We start from the raw sequence: 15,737 nt of genomic DNA on the forward strand, positions 1-15,737 counted from the left end.
TTTTCACCCATTCACCTAGAGACGGTTAAGTAATGGTTTGAATAGTTTGGTGATGGTTTTGTGATGGTTTGGATCGTTTGGTGACGGTTCGGTGATGGTTGGGTGATGATTTGGTGATGGTTGTGTGATGGTTGGGTGACGGTCGGGTGATGGTTTGTGGATGGTTTTTGTGATGGTTTTGTGAAGGGTTTGTGAAGGTTTAGTTACTGTTTGGAGATGGTTTGGTGATGGTATGGGGATGGTTGGGAATTTGTGTAGATTTTGATTTAAGATATTCGAAAAAAAATGGAGAATATAAACAAACTGAAAAAAATAATATTTCATTACAAAAATACTGATATTCACCCGGGTTTCACGAATGGGTTTTCATAACGATGCCCTGTCTTAAGTTTTGGGCTCTGGGTGGAATTTGTAAACAAGAATATATGCATCACTGTACGTTTCGTATCCGAGGAGTTAAAAGCATTACATTTTGCTGATTTTGATAATTCACATAATAGTTTTCTATGACCAGAATATTTCATTGATTTTTTTATGTGAGATGTCAGGTTTCGACATCCGTCTTGTGTTTACATTACCGCCTAGAGACAGTGCACTGCAGTACAATAGATGCGTACACCTCTGAAATAACTGTCCTTGCATTATAACCTTGCTAATCCCCCTCCCCTTCCTTTATAAACTGCTTGCAATGCAATCCAACTGTTACAGGGTTAACGGATCATGTATCCTTAAACTATGGTGTAGAATCTACACTGTAAATACTTTAAATTTAACTTTTTAATCTACCGTCTAGGAACTACAGTGCAGGATAGGGTATAGCAAGTGCAAATGTTTAAACCGATCAGGCCCAAATTTTGTATCAGAAAAAGAAAATTTTACCTTAATTTTTTAACCCACAAATATTAACAGGAAAATCTGCGAATTTACTTTAATAGGGATATTAATACAAACTGTATGAAAAGGCTTGCTGATAGATGAACTATATTAAAGTATATACAACATAAAGAATTAAATAAAATGTAAATATTTTCAAATGTCCAAAAAATGTATTTTACATTTTGATTTTATTTGATTGGTGATTTTAGATTTGTATTTTCAAATTGTGTAAAATCGACTTTTAAAAGTGTTATGGTGTTTTCAAATATCCTTTTAACGGGCGTTTAGTTGTGCAACCTTTATGTTTAATTTTTGATATTTTATTTTTTATTAATTATTTTTAGAAGGATTACACAAATATATAAATATATTGAAGAATATATAACATAAGATATGAAATAAGGCGCAAATATTTGAATTTATTTGATTGGTGATTGTGAATTCTTATGCACCTTTTTCTTTAAGTTTGAAATATCAAATATCATCTGTTTGTAAAGATATTGTTATTAGAAAATTGGGATTTGTTGCAGACTCAATATCTTTACAGCTAGGGTTGTTTTGAAAAAAACGATCGTTTTTGAAAACGCACCACTCGTTTTGAATTTTATAAAACGAAAAAATTGTATTTTTTATTCGCTAATGAATCTGAGTTTTTTGACAATTCATTCTGATTTTTTAGGGAGATAAGCTTATGAATGTTGTCTTAAATGTTTTTTTTAATTGAGGCAAAATGAATATAATCCGACCTTTGATTTTCCGACCAAAACTGTATACTGTATATTTAAAAGGTCGTTAACGAAGCATCGTCATTAACTTCGTTAACAAAGGGTTGTCGTTACCGGTCGTCAACAAGGGTTCGTTTTTAAAAAGATCGTTTTAAAAAAGACCAAACTTAAAAACGAAAACATACCGTTTTTTGAACGATAATTTCGACCATTTTTCAAAATAGTGGAAACGATCCGTCCCTATTTACAGCAAATGCATTAAAGCATAATTTCGATCATTTATCGAGGCTGTTCTACGTATTTTAAATAGATCAGATTAGATCTTGTTTAACAACGACAAACTGTTTCGTAAACGGAATTTTGCCCAGCCCTACGGAGCAACCCAACTTCTGATTCTCTGAATACATATGTAAGATTATATTGTGTATGACGTGTGTGTCCTTTGTCCTCTGTAAAAATGAAGAAGTGTATGTTTTGTCAAATCTGAACTTTGATCTGGAAACATCACTGTTCCTTCCATAGATAGATAGATAGATAGATAGATAGATAAGTAGATAGATAAATAGCTTTATCAATGAATAGATGTATAGATAAGCAGATAGACAGAGAGATGAATAGATAAATGAAGATAGATAGATAGATAGGTAGGTAGATAGATAGATAGATAGATATATAGTTAAAAAAATAGATGTATAAGCAGATAAATAGATATAAAACATTAAAACATTAAACATTAAAATACAAATGGAAATTTAGAACCAGCCGATTATCCCCGTACAAAAACAATGTATTCTATTCATGTATCTCTTTCTAAAAGTGTGTTCATATTTTATAAATTGACTTAAGCATTAAAATTACACACTACATTAATTTATTCACTTACAACTTAGTGAATTCATTTTACAATATTTTTGCAAAGGATTAAAAACCTGCATTTAACGAGGCAAAAAAAACTGTTTAACAATAAATTGTTAAGCAATGAAAATTGATGAACAATAATATTGTAAAACAATGAAATTTATCGAAGGGCAACCTTTTAAGAAAATGTACTTTCTAATGATAATATTGTTAAGCAATTAAAACTGTTTAACAATAATATTGACAAGCTATAAAAACTACAATAATATTGTTAAACAATTACATTCTTAATGAAAAGTTTGAACTTGATAAATAGCTGCAACTCCATCTAGTGGTAATATTGTTAATTTTGAACTTGACAAATAGCTGCAAATCCATCTAGCGGTAAAATTTTTAAGTTTGAACTTGACAAATAGCTGCAACTCCATTTAGCGGTAATATTGTTAAGTTTGAACTTGACAAATAGCTGCAACTCCATTTAGCGGTAATATTGTTAAGTTTGAACTTGACGAATAGTTGCAACTCCATCTAGCGGTAATATTGTCAATTTTGAACTTGACAAATAGCTGCAACTCCATCTAGCGGTAATATTGTTAAGTTTGAACTTGACAAATAGCTGCATTTCCATCTAGCGGTAATATTGTTAAGTTTGAACTTGACAAATAGCTGCAACTCCATTTAGTGGTAATATTGTCAATTTTGAACTTGACAAATAGCTGCAACTCCATCTAGCGGTAATATTGTTAAGTCTGAACTTGACAAATAGCTGCAAATCCATCAAGCGGTAATATTTTTAAGTTTGAACTTGACAAATAGCTGCAACTCTATTTAGCGGCACTATTTTTAAGTTTGAACTTGAAAAATAGCTGCAACTCCATCTAGTGGTAATATTGTTAATATTGAACTTGACAAATAGCTGCAACTCCATCTAGTGGTAATACTTTTAAGTATGAACTTGACAAATAGCTGGAGCTCCATCTAGTGGTAATATTGTTAAGTTTGAACTTGACAAATAGCTGCAACTCCCCGGTTAATCCAGTGCGAGATAGGTAGAGATGTTGCAAGGTTAATGCTGAATATGTAATTAGAGGAGTGACCTAGAAAAAAACATTAATTTATAAGCATGTCAAATAATTTGCGTTTTCTAGTAAACTCTAAAAATTCGTTAAACACCGTGTTTTTAGATTTAAAAAAAACAAGAAACTAAATGAAAACAGAATTTGAGATTAACATGATTACAGAAAGAAATACTGAGTAAGAAATATCAAGCAACATGTAAAAATAAAAACACAATTTTCAATGTTTTCATGTTAAATTGAAAAATTTTCTTTTAATCTAATTTATAAATTGTAAACACTATGGTTGGTTGTTTCAGTTTTAATTGAAAAGAAAAGGAAAGGTATTAACAATAAACAGTCTTTTACCTTTTTAAGATTTTGTAAATATCAGCTTTGTTAAAAGTACTCATTACTAGACTATAGGAATCGAACATATGTATCGAAAAACTATAAATGTTAGAGGGGGGNGGGGGGTATTTAATAATCCTGAAAATCTTTATAATTTACCAGCAGTATTATCCTCTCCTTGTCTCCCTGCAGTCATGTACACAGGACACCTGGAAAACAGGATATTAATCATGTATAACATAGATGGTATATTTTAATCATTTACACCATGTACCATGAATAGATGGAATGCATAGGATATGTGCACCAAGTACCATTAAATGATGGGATGGATAGGATATGTGGTTTATGTACATCATGTACCATGAATAGATGGTATATGTACACCATGTACTATGAATAAATGGGATGGATAGGATAGATGGTATACGTATAAACATATTTTAGATATTGGGAAATGAAACTGAACAAATTGAGCAGAACTAAATAATATGGGACGTGAAGTTCATTACCATATTATTTTTAGATTCATCATAAGCATCAATATGTTCTCAATAGTTAATAGTATGTTGCTTAAAACCTATAAACAAATTCGACTGTAGTTTTGTATCTAGCAAAGCTTGCAACCCCCCCCCCCCCTCCCCATCTATTCATGTAGCTAGTACTCGTAATGTCGTCTTCTGCTAAAAGAATATAAGAAGAAATTGTAAATATACTAAAAAAAATAGTTTTAAACATTTAGTGTAGTATGCTCCGTCTTTGAAAAGAAGAAGAAGGTATTGTACTAGACGTAAGGTACATTAAATGTCGTCTTTTCTTAGAATTTGAAACAGGGTAAATATTTATATAAAATTGTAATCATTTTAGACTTTTAATACAAAGTCCATTGTGCCCAGAATAAAGTTGATCCTATATTGACGTACTTAAAGACGAACAATTGTTTGGCTTCTGTATTCTTATATATTTGATGGATGGGTATTACCGACGTACACAATCGAATACGTCCTATGGTCGACCACTGCAGTAGTGGCTTAAGAAAAGCAAATGCATAATGCATATACAGTATAAAATCAAATTGAAAACTCGCTTTTTATTTAAAATTAATGTCGTCTTCTATCAAGAATGAATTTAAAAGGTTACCAACACCGAAGAGACTTTATACTGTCTATTTCCTTACAATCACAATTTCCTACATGAATATGTTTCTTTCTTTGCTAAATCATATAATACACTATAATTTAAGGCAGAAGTATTAATTCAACCATGGGATCGGCATTAGTTTGTTTTTACAATCTCATCCTTTGCGATTGTGGAAATCCTTGTATCAAGATTTAATCAAATATTGTATATCAATGTAAACTCCGTGTTTTATTGTGCTGAATCGTATACTTAATGAATATATAACTATAATTGTTTTAAACCTGTATTCTGTTATCTTAATGTCGTCTTCTACTTGTGTACTCTTAATGTCGTCTTCTAATTGTGTAGGGATGAGAATAACAGTTGGTAACTGAGTATACCGAACCATAGCATTGCTCTCAACCAACTCATGTTTCTATAACATTGTATTTAATTAGATGGATAGGAGGTTTCGGTTTCCGTTCTATAACCCCCCCCCCCCCATGGATCTGTCGAAATTGTACTGGACCTACCCCATTCAAAAACAAAAAACCCTCCTTCGAATTTGCTTTTCATTTGCTAGGTTAGGCTGGGATAGATTGTAGATATAAAAAGTCATAGGGTGCACTTTTTCAGTGTTTTTAAAAATAAATTGTGTAATTCAAGTTAATCGAAATAAAAAGCGTATGATGGCTCTTCCCAGCTTTTTTATGGCTGATGTATCTTAGTTTTCCAACGAAATTTTATGGATGACGAAATTTCGTTAAACGTCTAACAAAAGTGTCCAACGAAATTCATCAAAAAATCGCGAATTTCGAAAACTTCTGATCTAAAATTCGCGAAAATTTTCTTACAAAATTAGTTTGCGAGTGTTCCTGTTTTCAATGATAGAGTTTGTGGATTTCAAAATTTTAAAACAAACAAACCATGTTTATATATACCTCATGGTCCCATCTAGCTCCTTCTAGGAAGAGACCACTGATGCCTGTCTCCCCCTCCAATATATCTTCTCCTAATAAATAAACCAAATATAATAAATTTATCAAAAGTCAACTATAATACTAAATCTGACACCATTAAACCAAAACGAAAAGAATAATTATCGATAAAATAATTGCATATTTTTTTTGGAGAATTTATCTTTTCCGATACTATAATTTACCTACACCCCCCTCCCCCCTTTCCTGCATTCAAAACTCCTATATCAATTGTTCACATCCAGAGTATGCAAGGTGTCCCAATAAACATGGGACTTAACGATTTTTATACAACCCCTCTTCCCTCTTCGACTCTAAACCCTCTCTTATTACAACATTGATCTTAAAAATAAATTTTAAAAAACCTATTCATACCAAAGCAATTTTTAGATTTTTTTACCTTTTTTCAGAATCTTGAATTGAAATCTAGTTTTTTCGACAGGAACATTCTTCCCTCTAGCGTAGTTTTGGAGAACTGTAACGTGTACACTGTAAACTGATAATATGGAATATAAATCCAGAAATAAACAAAATTCAAATTTCTACATACAGGGTTACCCACAAGGATGAGACTGTGAAGACGACCCAAAACTCCAAAAATATTACGATTTAAAGCTTGATTTTGGTTTCAGTAATCAATTGAGTATTTTGATGGTTAACTAAAGGATAAAGCACAGAAATGAGCCAGTTTTAGCCTACAAGAAACCCTGAACGCAAGAAAACGGACAAAAACAAATGCGGTGCAATCTCTGAAGTCTCATCCTTTTTGGGTAACCCTGCATAGATCTAGAGAAATGCAGAGCTTATTGGAGACATGTGTAAATCAGTGTAGTGTATAGTGTACAGCACCATTAGTGTAAAGTATAAAAAGTACAATTTATAGAGTACAGTGTATAAAGTACAGCATAAATTGTATAGTGTACAGTGTACAGCGTACAGTGTACAGTGTACAGTGTGTAGTGTATAGTGTATAGTGTACAGTGTACAGTGTGTAGTGTATAGTGTACATTGTACAGTGTGTAGTGTATAGTGTACAGTGTACAATGTACAGTGTGTAGTGTACAGTGTACAGTGAACAGTTCCTGCAGATAGAAAGGATTGAGGGAAGTAGAATCCTGAAAACCAGAAAACTTGTGGAGTTCCATTTTTTATCCAGTTCTTTATCCAATCTAATCTAAAATACTATTTATTGAGATATATCCAAATATCCTTGCAGAGAGTCATTATTGTTTAGATAATTCTTAAGAATCTGGTTTTATTTTGAATTCAAGGTACGTAAATAGCCCTGAAATATGCAGCACAACAATTGATATTTTAACCCTATCAAGGCTGGGGGGTCTGAATCTATGTATAGCCTAGGGGGCATTGCGCCTCCCCAGGAAAAGGCCTTAGAGAATAGGTATAGGGTTGAAATGCGTGTTCATAGCACAATTTCATGGCCAGCTCAAAGGAAAAAAAATTAGACCGATAACTTTTAAAGTTTGGGTGCGAGGGAAAGTGGAAAAAAATGTCTAAAAAGGTGAGAAAATTTTTTTTTTTTTTTTCAACAAATATTAAGTGTGACACGTGTTTCTACATTGCATTTTTCAAGTGCTTTTGAAAAATCTAGTTTTTAGATCTGTAGCTTTAGTCACAAAAAAGTTATAGGGATATTTCAGATTTTTTTTATCACGGAACGGACTTTTTTCCGCCCTGTAAATAAAATAAAAATATTTTAACAAAAAATCCTTTAAATTACTTTTCATTAAAAGTCACAACTTCACAGTGATAGAGTCAAAAATGAGAGTACTAGGACAAAAAAAAAGCTACAGGGGGCGCTAAACGCCCCCCCCCGTTTAGAGTTAAACTAGTTTTTCCGCGCCACTTGTTCTTTAAAATGTTGAGAATACGACATTATAAACAACTCTTGCATTGTATTCATATATCTGGGATTGACTGTACAAAATAAGAAATATGTTAAATTAGTTGATAATAAAACTATTTACATATATGCCGTTATTGCCGTTAGTCAAACATGCAGTTTCATTTATAAATTTTGTCAGCTCTATATACCCTAAAATATTTTTGTCAACTATTTAGAAGATTTAATATATTTGCTATTTACATTAAAGGGAGTGTTTGTGAAAAATGAAAGGGGTATAGGCTTAATGCGATAAAAAAGCGCTTTTGATCGCTACCAATCTTACTTCTATCTGTTGCGTCTATAAGGAGAAAATTGTTAAAGACGTCTCATACCGAATAATTTAGCGCCCATACAAATTGAGAAAATTTCAACATACGACTCAGACCGTAAAAAATCAATTTAATTTCAAAGAAATCATTCAGATATTACAACCTATGGTCATCGATTATCTTTCGCAACATTTGTATTTATTTGATATTTCATACTATAGTTTTGATTTTTTTTTATTTTTTAAATAATATTTAGCTTAAAACTTGTTTTCGAACATTCCTTGAAAATATGAAAATGTCGTCTTCATTACCAAAAACCCTCGAAACAGGAATAAAGTTTTTATAAGTAACTCTCAGATCATAACAATTAAAACATATTATGAAAAATCAACTATATACAAATGTGGCGAAAGATAATCGATGACTATAGGTTTTAATATCTGAATGATTTGTTTGATATTAATTTGATTGTTTTACGATCCAAGTCGTATGTTCCAACTTCCTCAATTTGTATGGGCAATACGCTCTTCGGTATGTGACGTCTTTATTAATTTTCACCTTATAGACGCAACAGATAGAAGTAAGATTAGTAGCGATCAAAAGCGCTTATTTATCGCATTAAAAGCCTATACCCCCTTTCATGCCACAACATTTGAGTCTTCCGGCAGTTATTAAGTTTTGAAATGATAAATTTAGTGCATTGAAGTAGCAATTCTTGTAATCCTGTCATTTTATACCCGAAAGATTATACCTTTAAGAAATTTGAGAAATTTATTAAAGATCAATTAATTCTGTGTTCAGTTTATAAACTGCTTTACATTATACAAAGATAATTTTACATCATTTTACGCATTTTGGGCACAAACTGATTGGGGTTATCTAAAGAATAAGAAAAGATGAGAAAAATCACAATATTAATTGTCATTACCTGAGCGTTACAAATGTCCTCAAAAAAATCTAATTTAAAATTTTCTCGTTAAATAGTGCAAATTTTAGGTTATGGGCCCTTTGAACTTTAAGAGTATACTATGGTGCATAAATTTTATTGTTCATAATGTTTTCAAAATTATCCATTTTAGAGGAGAGATTGAATTAATTTTGGTGGGAAATAAGTTTAGCGGTTTACATTAAAAGGAATGGTCATTATTTCAATTTAAAACATTATTTATATCTATTGCATGACATGCCTGGATGTTTGGAAATCACAATTTCAATGCACTAAATTTATTATTTAAAAAATAGCTTCTGGAAGTCTCAAATGCTCTGGCATGGAAGACTGTACCGTTGTGGCTCATGGCTACCGGGAGACAAAAAAGCTATCATATAGAAGGGAAAAATGTTGTGGCCATGGCCGCCTGCCTTCCCCCGCTCACTTAAGTAGGATAAAAACTAGCCTTATTATACACACACTACACAGCAGATATGCCTTGTTCAAAGACTTATTTCACTTAATAAAGGGTTTCTGCACTATAAATTGAGACTATATAAAAATACTCTCTATCTTACTCAATTTTTAAGGAATTTAGTTTTTGCCTCAAACTCTGATTTTCTAATCCCTATAGTTTTGCAACTCAGTGTCGTCAGCCTCAGATATTTCAAACTATAAATTCGATAAGAGCAAATAATCTAAGCTTGAAATATTAAAGGTTTAAATCATGAAATTGCAAATATATGGATATGAAAATATGAAAATTTGAGATTGTGGCAAAGACTCAATTCCTTTACACTGATGAATATGTAAACACTATTTCTTCAGATTCCTGATGCAATTAAGCTTGTCAGGAAAGCATTCGATTCAATCGTCGTTTACAATTATTGATATATCATTTATCATTGAATATATGCAGGGTGTCTCTTAGAAAATAGAAATTCAGTGATTACTTCTATATTTTCTTTGACCTACGTGACATACGTACGTGAACACAGTAATAATACTAGTATGCCAATTAAAACAATAACAAGCAAAATCTCTTAGTCTTGGAATTTATAAAACTGCTCTGAAACTTTCGTATCTTCAAAATGTACAAAAAAATTAAAGTCTGATTTAAATTTTTGGAAAAATCTAAATTTGCTCAACTCCGTTAGTCTTTGAAATAGAAAGAAGTTAGCCCTAATTTAAGAAAGCACAGGAAACTTGACTATTTCAAGATTAGAATAAAAAACTATCTTAATGTTATCTAAAATATCATGTTTATTTGGACACCCTGTAAAACAGTAAATATTGATTTACCTGGAAACCAGATTATTTAGATATTCTGACAGAGGGAACTCACTCTTGTAGGATATCTTTGACCAAGAACAGGGAACACTGCTCCTGGGTATTTTAATCATTTTTTAATTAAAATTTTAAATACAGCAGGACCCTTCAAACTGTGAAATAGGAAGACGGCTTTGAGACTTAATCTATTCATTAGATTTAAAACTATCCATTAAGATATTACAACCTACAATTTTCGAATTCAATTCGATGTACTCTTATATATCAGTTGATATTTTAAAATATTTTTATTCTATATTTACTGAGTGTTGCTTTTGAAAATATTCACGAGTATGAAGACGACATTTTCATATTTTCCAGGAATGTTCGAAAATCCAGCGCCAGCCGTGAAAACAAGTTTTGAGTGAAATGTTGATTAAAAAAAATGTTATGAAATATTTACTATGAACGAATGCATCAAATTTAATTCGATTATAATATCTGACTGAGTAGTTATAAATTAAATTAAATTTTTATGATCAAAAGAAAAACTCAATAGGCCCTGTCCTTAGATATATTTTTGATAAAAATGTATATGAAAAAGTGATGGAAAAAGTTAGCTGTCATTCTATTCTTCTATTAGAGAATCTAAAATCATGAAATCATGCTAAATTCATGTCATTTAACACTATTGAGAGTAACTTCTATCTATGCTTGCTACCTGATAACACTGTTAAGAGTATCTTCTATCTATGCTTGCTACCTGATAACACTGTTAAGAGTATNTTTTAAAATATTTGTTGATTTTTTTTTTGCAATTTCAATATGAAAAATATTTAGTAGTTTTTTCGTCTTATATAACTAACTAATCAAAAACTTTCTTAATGAAATTGACATAAACACTACCAAAAATACATTTTTATAAAACATGACATAATTTATATATTAATCTCTGTTTGTTTATCTTTGTGTATTTCAGAACCCCTCTATCGATTTGCTTCAAATTTTAACCCTAAAGATAAAACTTCCAAGCGGACCAGTGGATACCACATACCTCTGACCATTTAACTAAAAGTAAATTCAACCCAAAGTCTGACAGTATCAACCTTGTTGCACCGGCTAGTCATGGGCTCGTCCTATTAAATGTCTGCCTTATTTACCCAATGTCCGGGCAATACAGTACAAACTGGGACCGGACCGGAAAGGTTGACCCGGCTTGGAAATTCAAATGTACCACGACTGCCCGTGATACTGAAGGAGTTGAGTAAAGGCCACAAACTCTCCTTTTCTAATCCCCACATCTTTTCACCGAAATGTCGTATATCTTAGATATTTCAAATTATAAATTATGTTGGATCACATAAACTAAAATTAGAATATCTAAGGCGTACAACAATAGGTTGCAAAATTATAGGGATAAGTAAATTCAAGTTTGTGTAAAGAATCCATTCCTTTAAGAACTATTAAATTGTTAAAAAAGAAAAAAAAAACTTGAAACTTACTTTAGTTAGAAGATTATCAACAACAGAAGCAATGTCGTTATCTATAATATTCTCCTGTGGTGTATCTATATGAGGCTGTGTATGCAGAACAGCTGATAGAAAATCTATGCTTGCTACCTGATAACACTGTTAAGAGTATCTTCTATCTATGCTTGCTACCTGATAACACTGTTAAGAGTATCTTCAATCAATGCGTGCTACCTGATAACACTGTTAAGAGTATCTTCTATCTCCAATGACATGATAATTTCTCCTCTCAGAGCTGACCTAAGATCTTCCAGAGACATAGTCACAAGCCTAGAGTGAAAAAATAATAAAATAATAATTCTTGTCTGTTTATCATATCTAAGTTTCTATATTGTATAATCTTAATTTTTTGGCTTAGCGCTATTGCATGGTCAAAAGTTCTAAACTCTCATATATAAAATAAATAATAGATATACCTGAGTAAAGAATTAAACCGAGCAACTTCTATTTTGAGAACTGAGTTTAAACTCTGATAATATTGTGTTGGATAGAGTTCATCTAGTTCAGTATCAAGAAAACCAGGAACCTTAACAAGGATATTTATTTATTTANTTATTTAATAATACTGCTTATTTATAAATATATACATATTTCTTATTTAAAATAAGTTCAGAAGATTTTCTATTGTATATTTAATATAGTTTATCTTTTTTTCTCTCAAAATCAAATGTTAAGAAAAGCAAAAATGTGTATATATATTATTTCTTTCCACTTCCAAAATTTTATAAATATTCAATTGCAGAATCACATAAAATTCGCAAAACTGTAATAAGAAAATTCGCAAGAAATGAACTACAGAGGATTTAAAGTACTTTTAATTAAAATTAGACCAGAACTGAAAATTGCGAATTTTATCATTATTATTTTAAAAGTTTTCTGTGATTCTGTGATTCAATTTAAACAAAATTTCAAAATTTGATCGAAATAATATACATACACATTTTTGCTTTTCTGAACTTTTGGTTTCTATTGCTTGTGTTTCTAAAAGATAAGAATTAGAATTCTATCCCTTGTTCTCTAGGTTAGTTAGGTTGGTTAAGTTAGTTAGGTTAATTAGTTTTATTAAATTTCCAGGATAAAATCAAAGAATTGAGAGCTATTAACAGTTTCACTCATTGAAAACAAAAGCTTTGGGTTGTTGCTTATTAGAAAATAACTTTTAACAAATTTTATCTCTTTCAAATTCAGGCTGATTTTTAATAATAATTATTTCTGCAATTTTAATATTTTTCTTTTATTGGTGAGATGTTTCCACGATACACCCTATTCTATGAAGGTTAAGTAGGGTTAGGTTATAATAGATAGATAGTCACATTGGATGAAGAAATGAGGGGGGGGGGAAGCAGACTTTAATGCTAATACTTAGAGAGAAATATATCGTTAATGTCCCATAGGTTTACGGGAATAGGTAGTCTGGTATAGCCTAGTATAGTCTTGTATAGTCTTGTATAGTCTTTTATAGTTTTGAATAGTTTGATATAGTCTGGTATAGGCAGGAATATTCTGATATAGTTTGGTATAGGCTGGAATAGTCTTGTATAGTCTTGTATAGTGTTGTAAAGTCTTAAATAGTCTGATATAGTCTGGTTTAGTCCGGATTATGCTGGTATAGTCTTGTATAGTCTTGTATAGTCTTTTGTATAATCTGGTATCGTCTGGTACTATTCTGGTATGGTCCGGTGTAGTATTTTATAGTTTGGTATATAAAACTGCTGGTTGAACAGGAACTGGTATAGTCAGATATTACCTAAAACTGCTGGTTGAAGAGGAACTAGCATATTTTGGTATTACCTAAAACTGCTTGTTTAACAGGTCTGGTATTGTCTGGTATTACCTAAAACTTCTGGTTTAACAGGTCTAACATAGTCTAGTATCACCTAAAATTGCTAGTGGACCAGGACTGGTATAGTCTCGTATTACCTAAAACTGATGGTTGAACAGGATCTGGTATAGTCTGATATTACCTAAAACTGCTGGTTGAAAAGGAACTGATATAGTCTAACATTACCTATAACTGCTGGTTGAACAGGAACTGGTATAGTCTAATATTACCTAAAAAACTGATGGTTGAACAGGAACTGGTATAGTCTAACATGACCTAAAACTGCTGGTTGAACAGGAACTGGTATAGTCTGATATTACCTAAAACTGCTGGTTGAACAGGAACTGGTATAGTCTAATATTACCTAAAACTGCTGGTTGAACAGGAACTGGTATAGTATGGATCTGGTTCAAACAGCCCTCAACACTTAAATCTGTCGGAACACAAAACTCATCAGTCATCAATCTGTAAAAAATAAATGTTTGTGTTGTTTCCTCTGAGGTTGAAAAACCTATGGGACAGAAGCAATTGAGCAAGAGTGTACCAGAGAGAAGGTTCAACTAACTTTAAGTATTACATCTTATTTGTGCCTTTAAATCCCATCTCTGGTGCTTAAAAATCCAAAAATGCCACTCTATTAACTTGAAATTACGCCTGCGGGTACTTTAAACTTATTTCTGAGATACGATATCAATAGCAAAGCCGTAAGCATACTAGAGAAGGAGGAGGTAAGGAAAAGGAGGAGAAGGAGGAGAAAAAGAAGAAAGAAGAGAAGGATGAGAAGAAGGAGTAGGATAAGAAGGAAAAGAAGGAGGAGATGAAGGAGCTGGAACTAAAGATAAATCCTTGATCAAAAAAAATGTTCGTGAAAATACTTTATTTTTCCAGAAATCTCATTATTGAAAAAGGTGGTGGTTGCAGGGGTGGTTGGGATTTTTCAAATTCTTTAAAAGTATGATTTATAAGAGTTAACATTTGCATTCTGCAATCTGCATAGCATTCCTGTTTGAAGTCATGAATAAAGATCCTATAGCAACTTTTAGTCGAGAGAGTTGAGAAATTATGAATATAGAAGAAAAATACAAAAACATTACACAACATTGCGTCTATTTAAAGGAACTGTAGAATGTAAATACAATTACAAGTGACCCTATATTTATGGAATAGCATGCCTGATTCACAATAGTACTTTTAAAGCTTTATATAATGAAATAATGTGATACCCATGTGTTTAACTTAAAGGAATTGAGTCTTTGCCACAAACTCTGAACTTATAATCCCTAAGTCTTTGGAACCCAATGTCGTAAACCTTTCAAACTTATATTATTTGATCCAACAGAATTCATGTTTGAAATATCTAAGGTCTACGACATTAAAAAAGCAGAGTTTGTGGCAAAGACTCAATTCCTTTGTTTCTCTGTATAAGTGCCTAGCGCATTTCTACTCCAGCTACAACAAGAAGGAAAGTGTAACTTTTTAAGGTAGAAAAAGACGAAAGAAGGTTTCAATGGTACCGTTGTGAATCACACATTTCTTTTCATAAATTAAGGGACAACTAAAGTTTTCCGATTACTACCTTGACCCGTGGTTGGTGGCTATCTGTGTTGAATAGAATGAGTTAAGAAGTGAGTTGATGAGAATCCTGTCTTGAAGATCTAAAATTCTACCACCATAGTTACATTCAGCAGTCAGGTATTTCAGGGCCTGATACGGGGGATCCACCTCCGCTTAATTAAAAAAAAAAATTTTAAATATATCTAATTATCTTCTAATTAAAATTGTCTAATTTATTGTTTATTGAAAATTTATACAACATTTTAGTGCAGGCTACATTTCAAAAACTTCAATTTTTATAATAATTTATGTAGGGTAAATAAAGTTTTTTTTCTAAAATTTGCTGTTGCCTCGTAAAAATGAAAAAAAAATTGTCACATTGTATTGTTATTATGTTGTAAAAATTTTGGAACCTTTTAGGAGAGATCTCAACTGTTTTGCACTCACTTCCAGATCAGCTGTAGAAAACTCATACCTTTCATTCCAACCTTAATATTTTAAA

At 31.5% G+C, this 15,737-nt stretch overlaps 1 protein-coding gene across 1 annotated transcript in view; it reads right to left on the reverse strand.

Moving 5' to 3' along the window:
• Positions 1-2,409: 2,409 nt before the first annotated feature.
• Positions 2,410-15,737, reverse strand: part of LOC111702011 (dynein heavy chain 3, axonemal) — a 127,605-nt gene continuing 114,277 nt past the window's right edge. The window contains exons 86-97 of the mRNA XM_023473529.1: positions 15,649-15,723; positions 15,258-15,408; positions 14,005-14,146; positions 12,276-12,394; positions 12,034-12,129; positions 10,364-10,447; positions 7,044-7,135; positions 6,362-6,436; positions 5,926-5,996; positions 5,287-5,420; positions 4,025-4,074; positions 2,410-3,556 (exon numbers count right to left, since the gene is read on the reverse strand). Coding sequence (XP_023329297.1) covers positions 3,453-3,556; positions 4,025-4,074; positions 5,287-5,420; positions 5,926-5,996; positions 6,362-6,436; positions 7,044-7,135; positions 10,364-10,447; positions 12,034-12,129; positions 12,276-12,394; positions 14,005-14,146; positions 15,258-15,408; positions 15,649-15,723 — 1,193 coding nt within the window. The 3' untranslated portion in view covers positions 2,410-3,452. The remainder of the gene's footprint in view (positions 3,557-4,024; positions 4,075-5,286; positions 5,421-5,925; positions 5,997-6,361; positions 6,437-7,043; positions 7,136-10,363; positions 10,448-12,033; positions 12,130-12,275; positions 12,395-14,004; positions 14,147-15,257; positions 15,409-15,648; positions 15,724-15,737) is intronic.

This window comes from Eurytemora carolleeae, unplaced genomic scaffold, assembly GCF_000591075.1.
Source record: "Eurytemora carolleeae unplaced genomic scaffold, Eaff_2.0 scaffold390, whole genome shotgun sequence".
NCBI lineage: Eukaryota > Metazoa > Arthropoda > Copepoda > Calanoida > Temoridae > Eurytemora > Eurytemora carolleeae.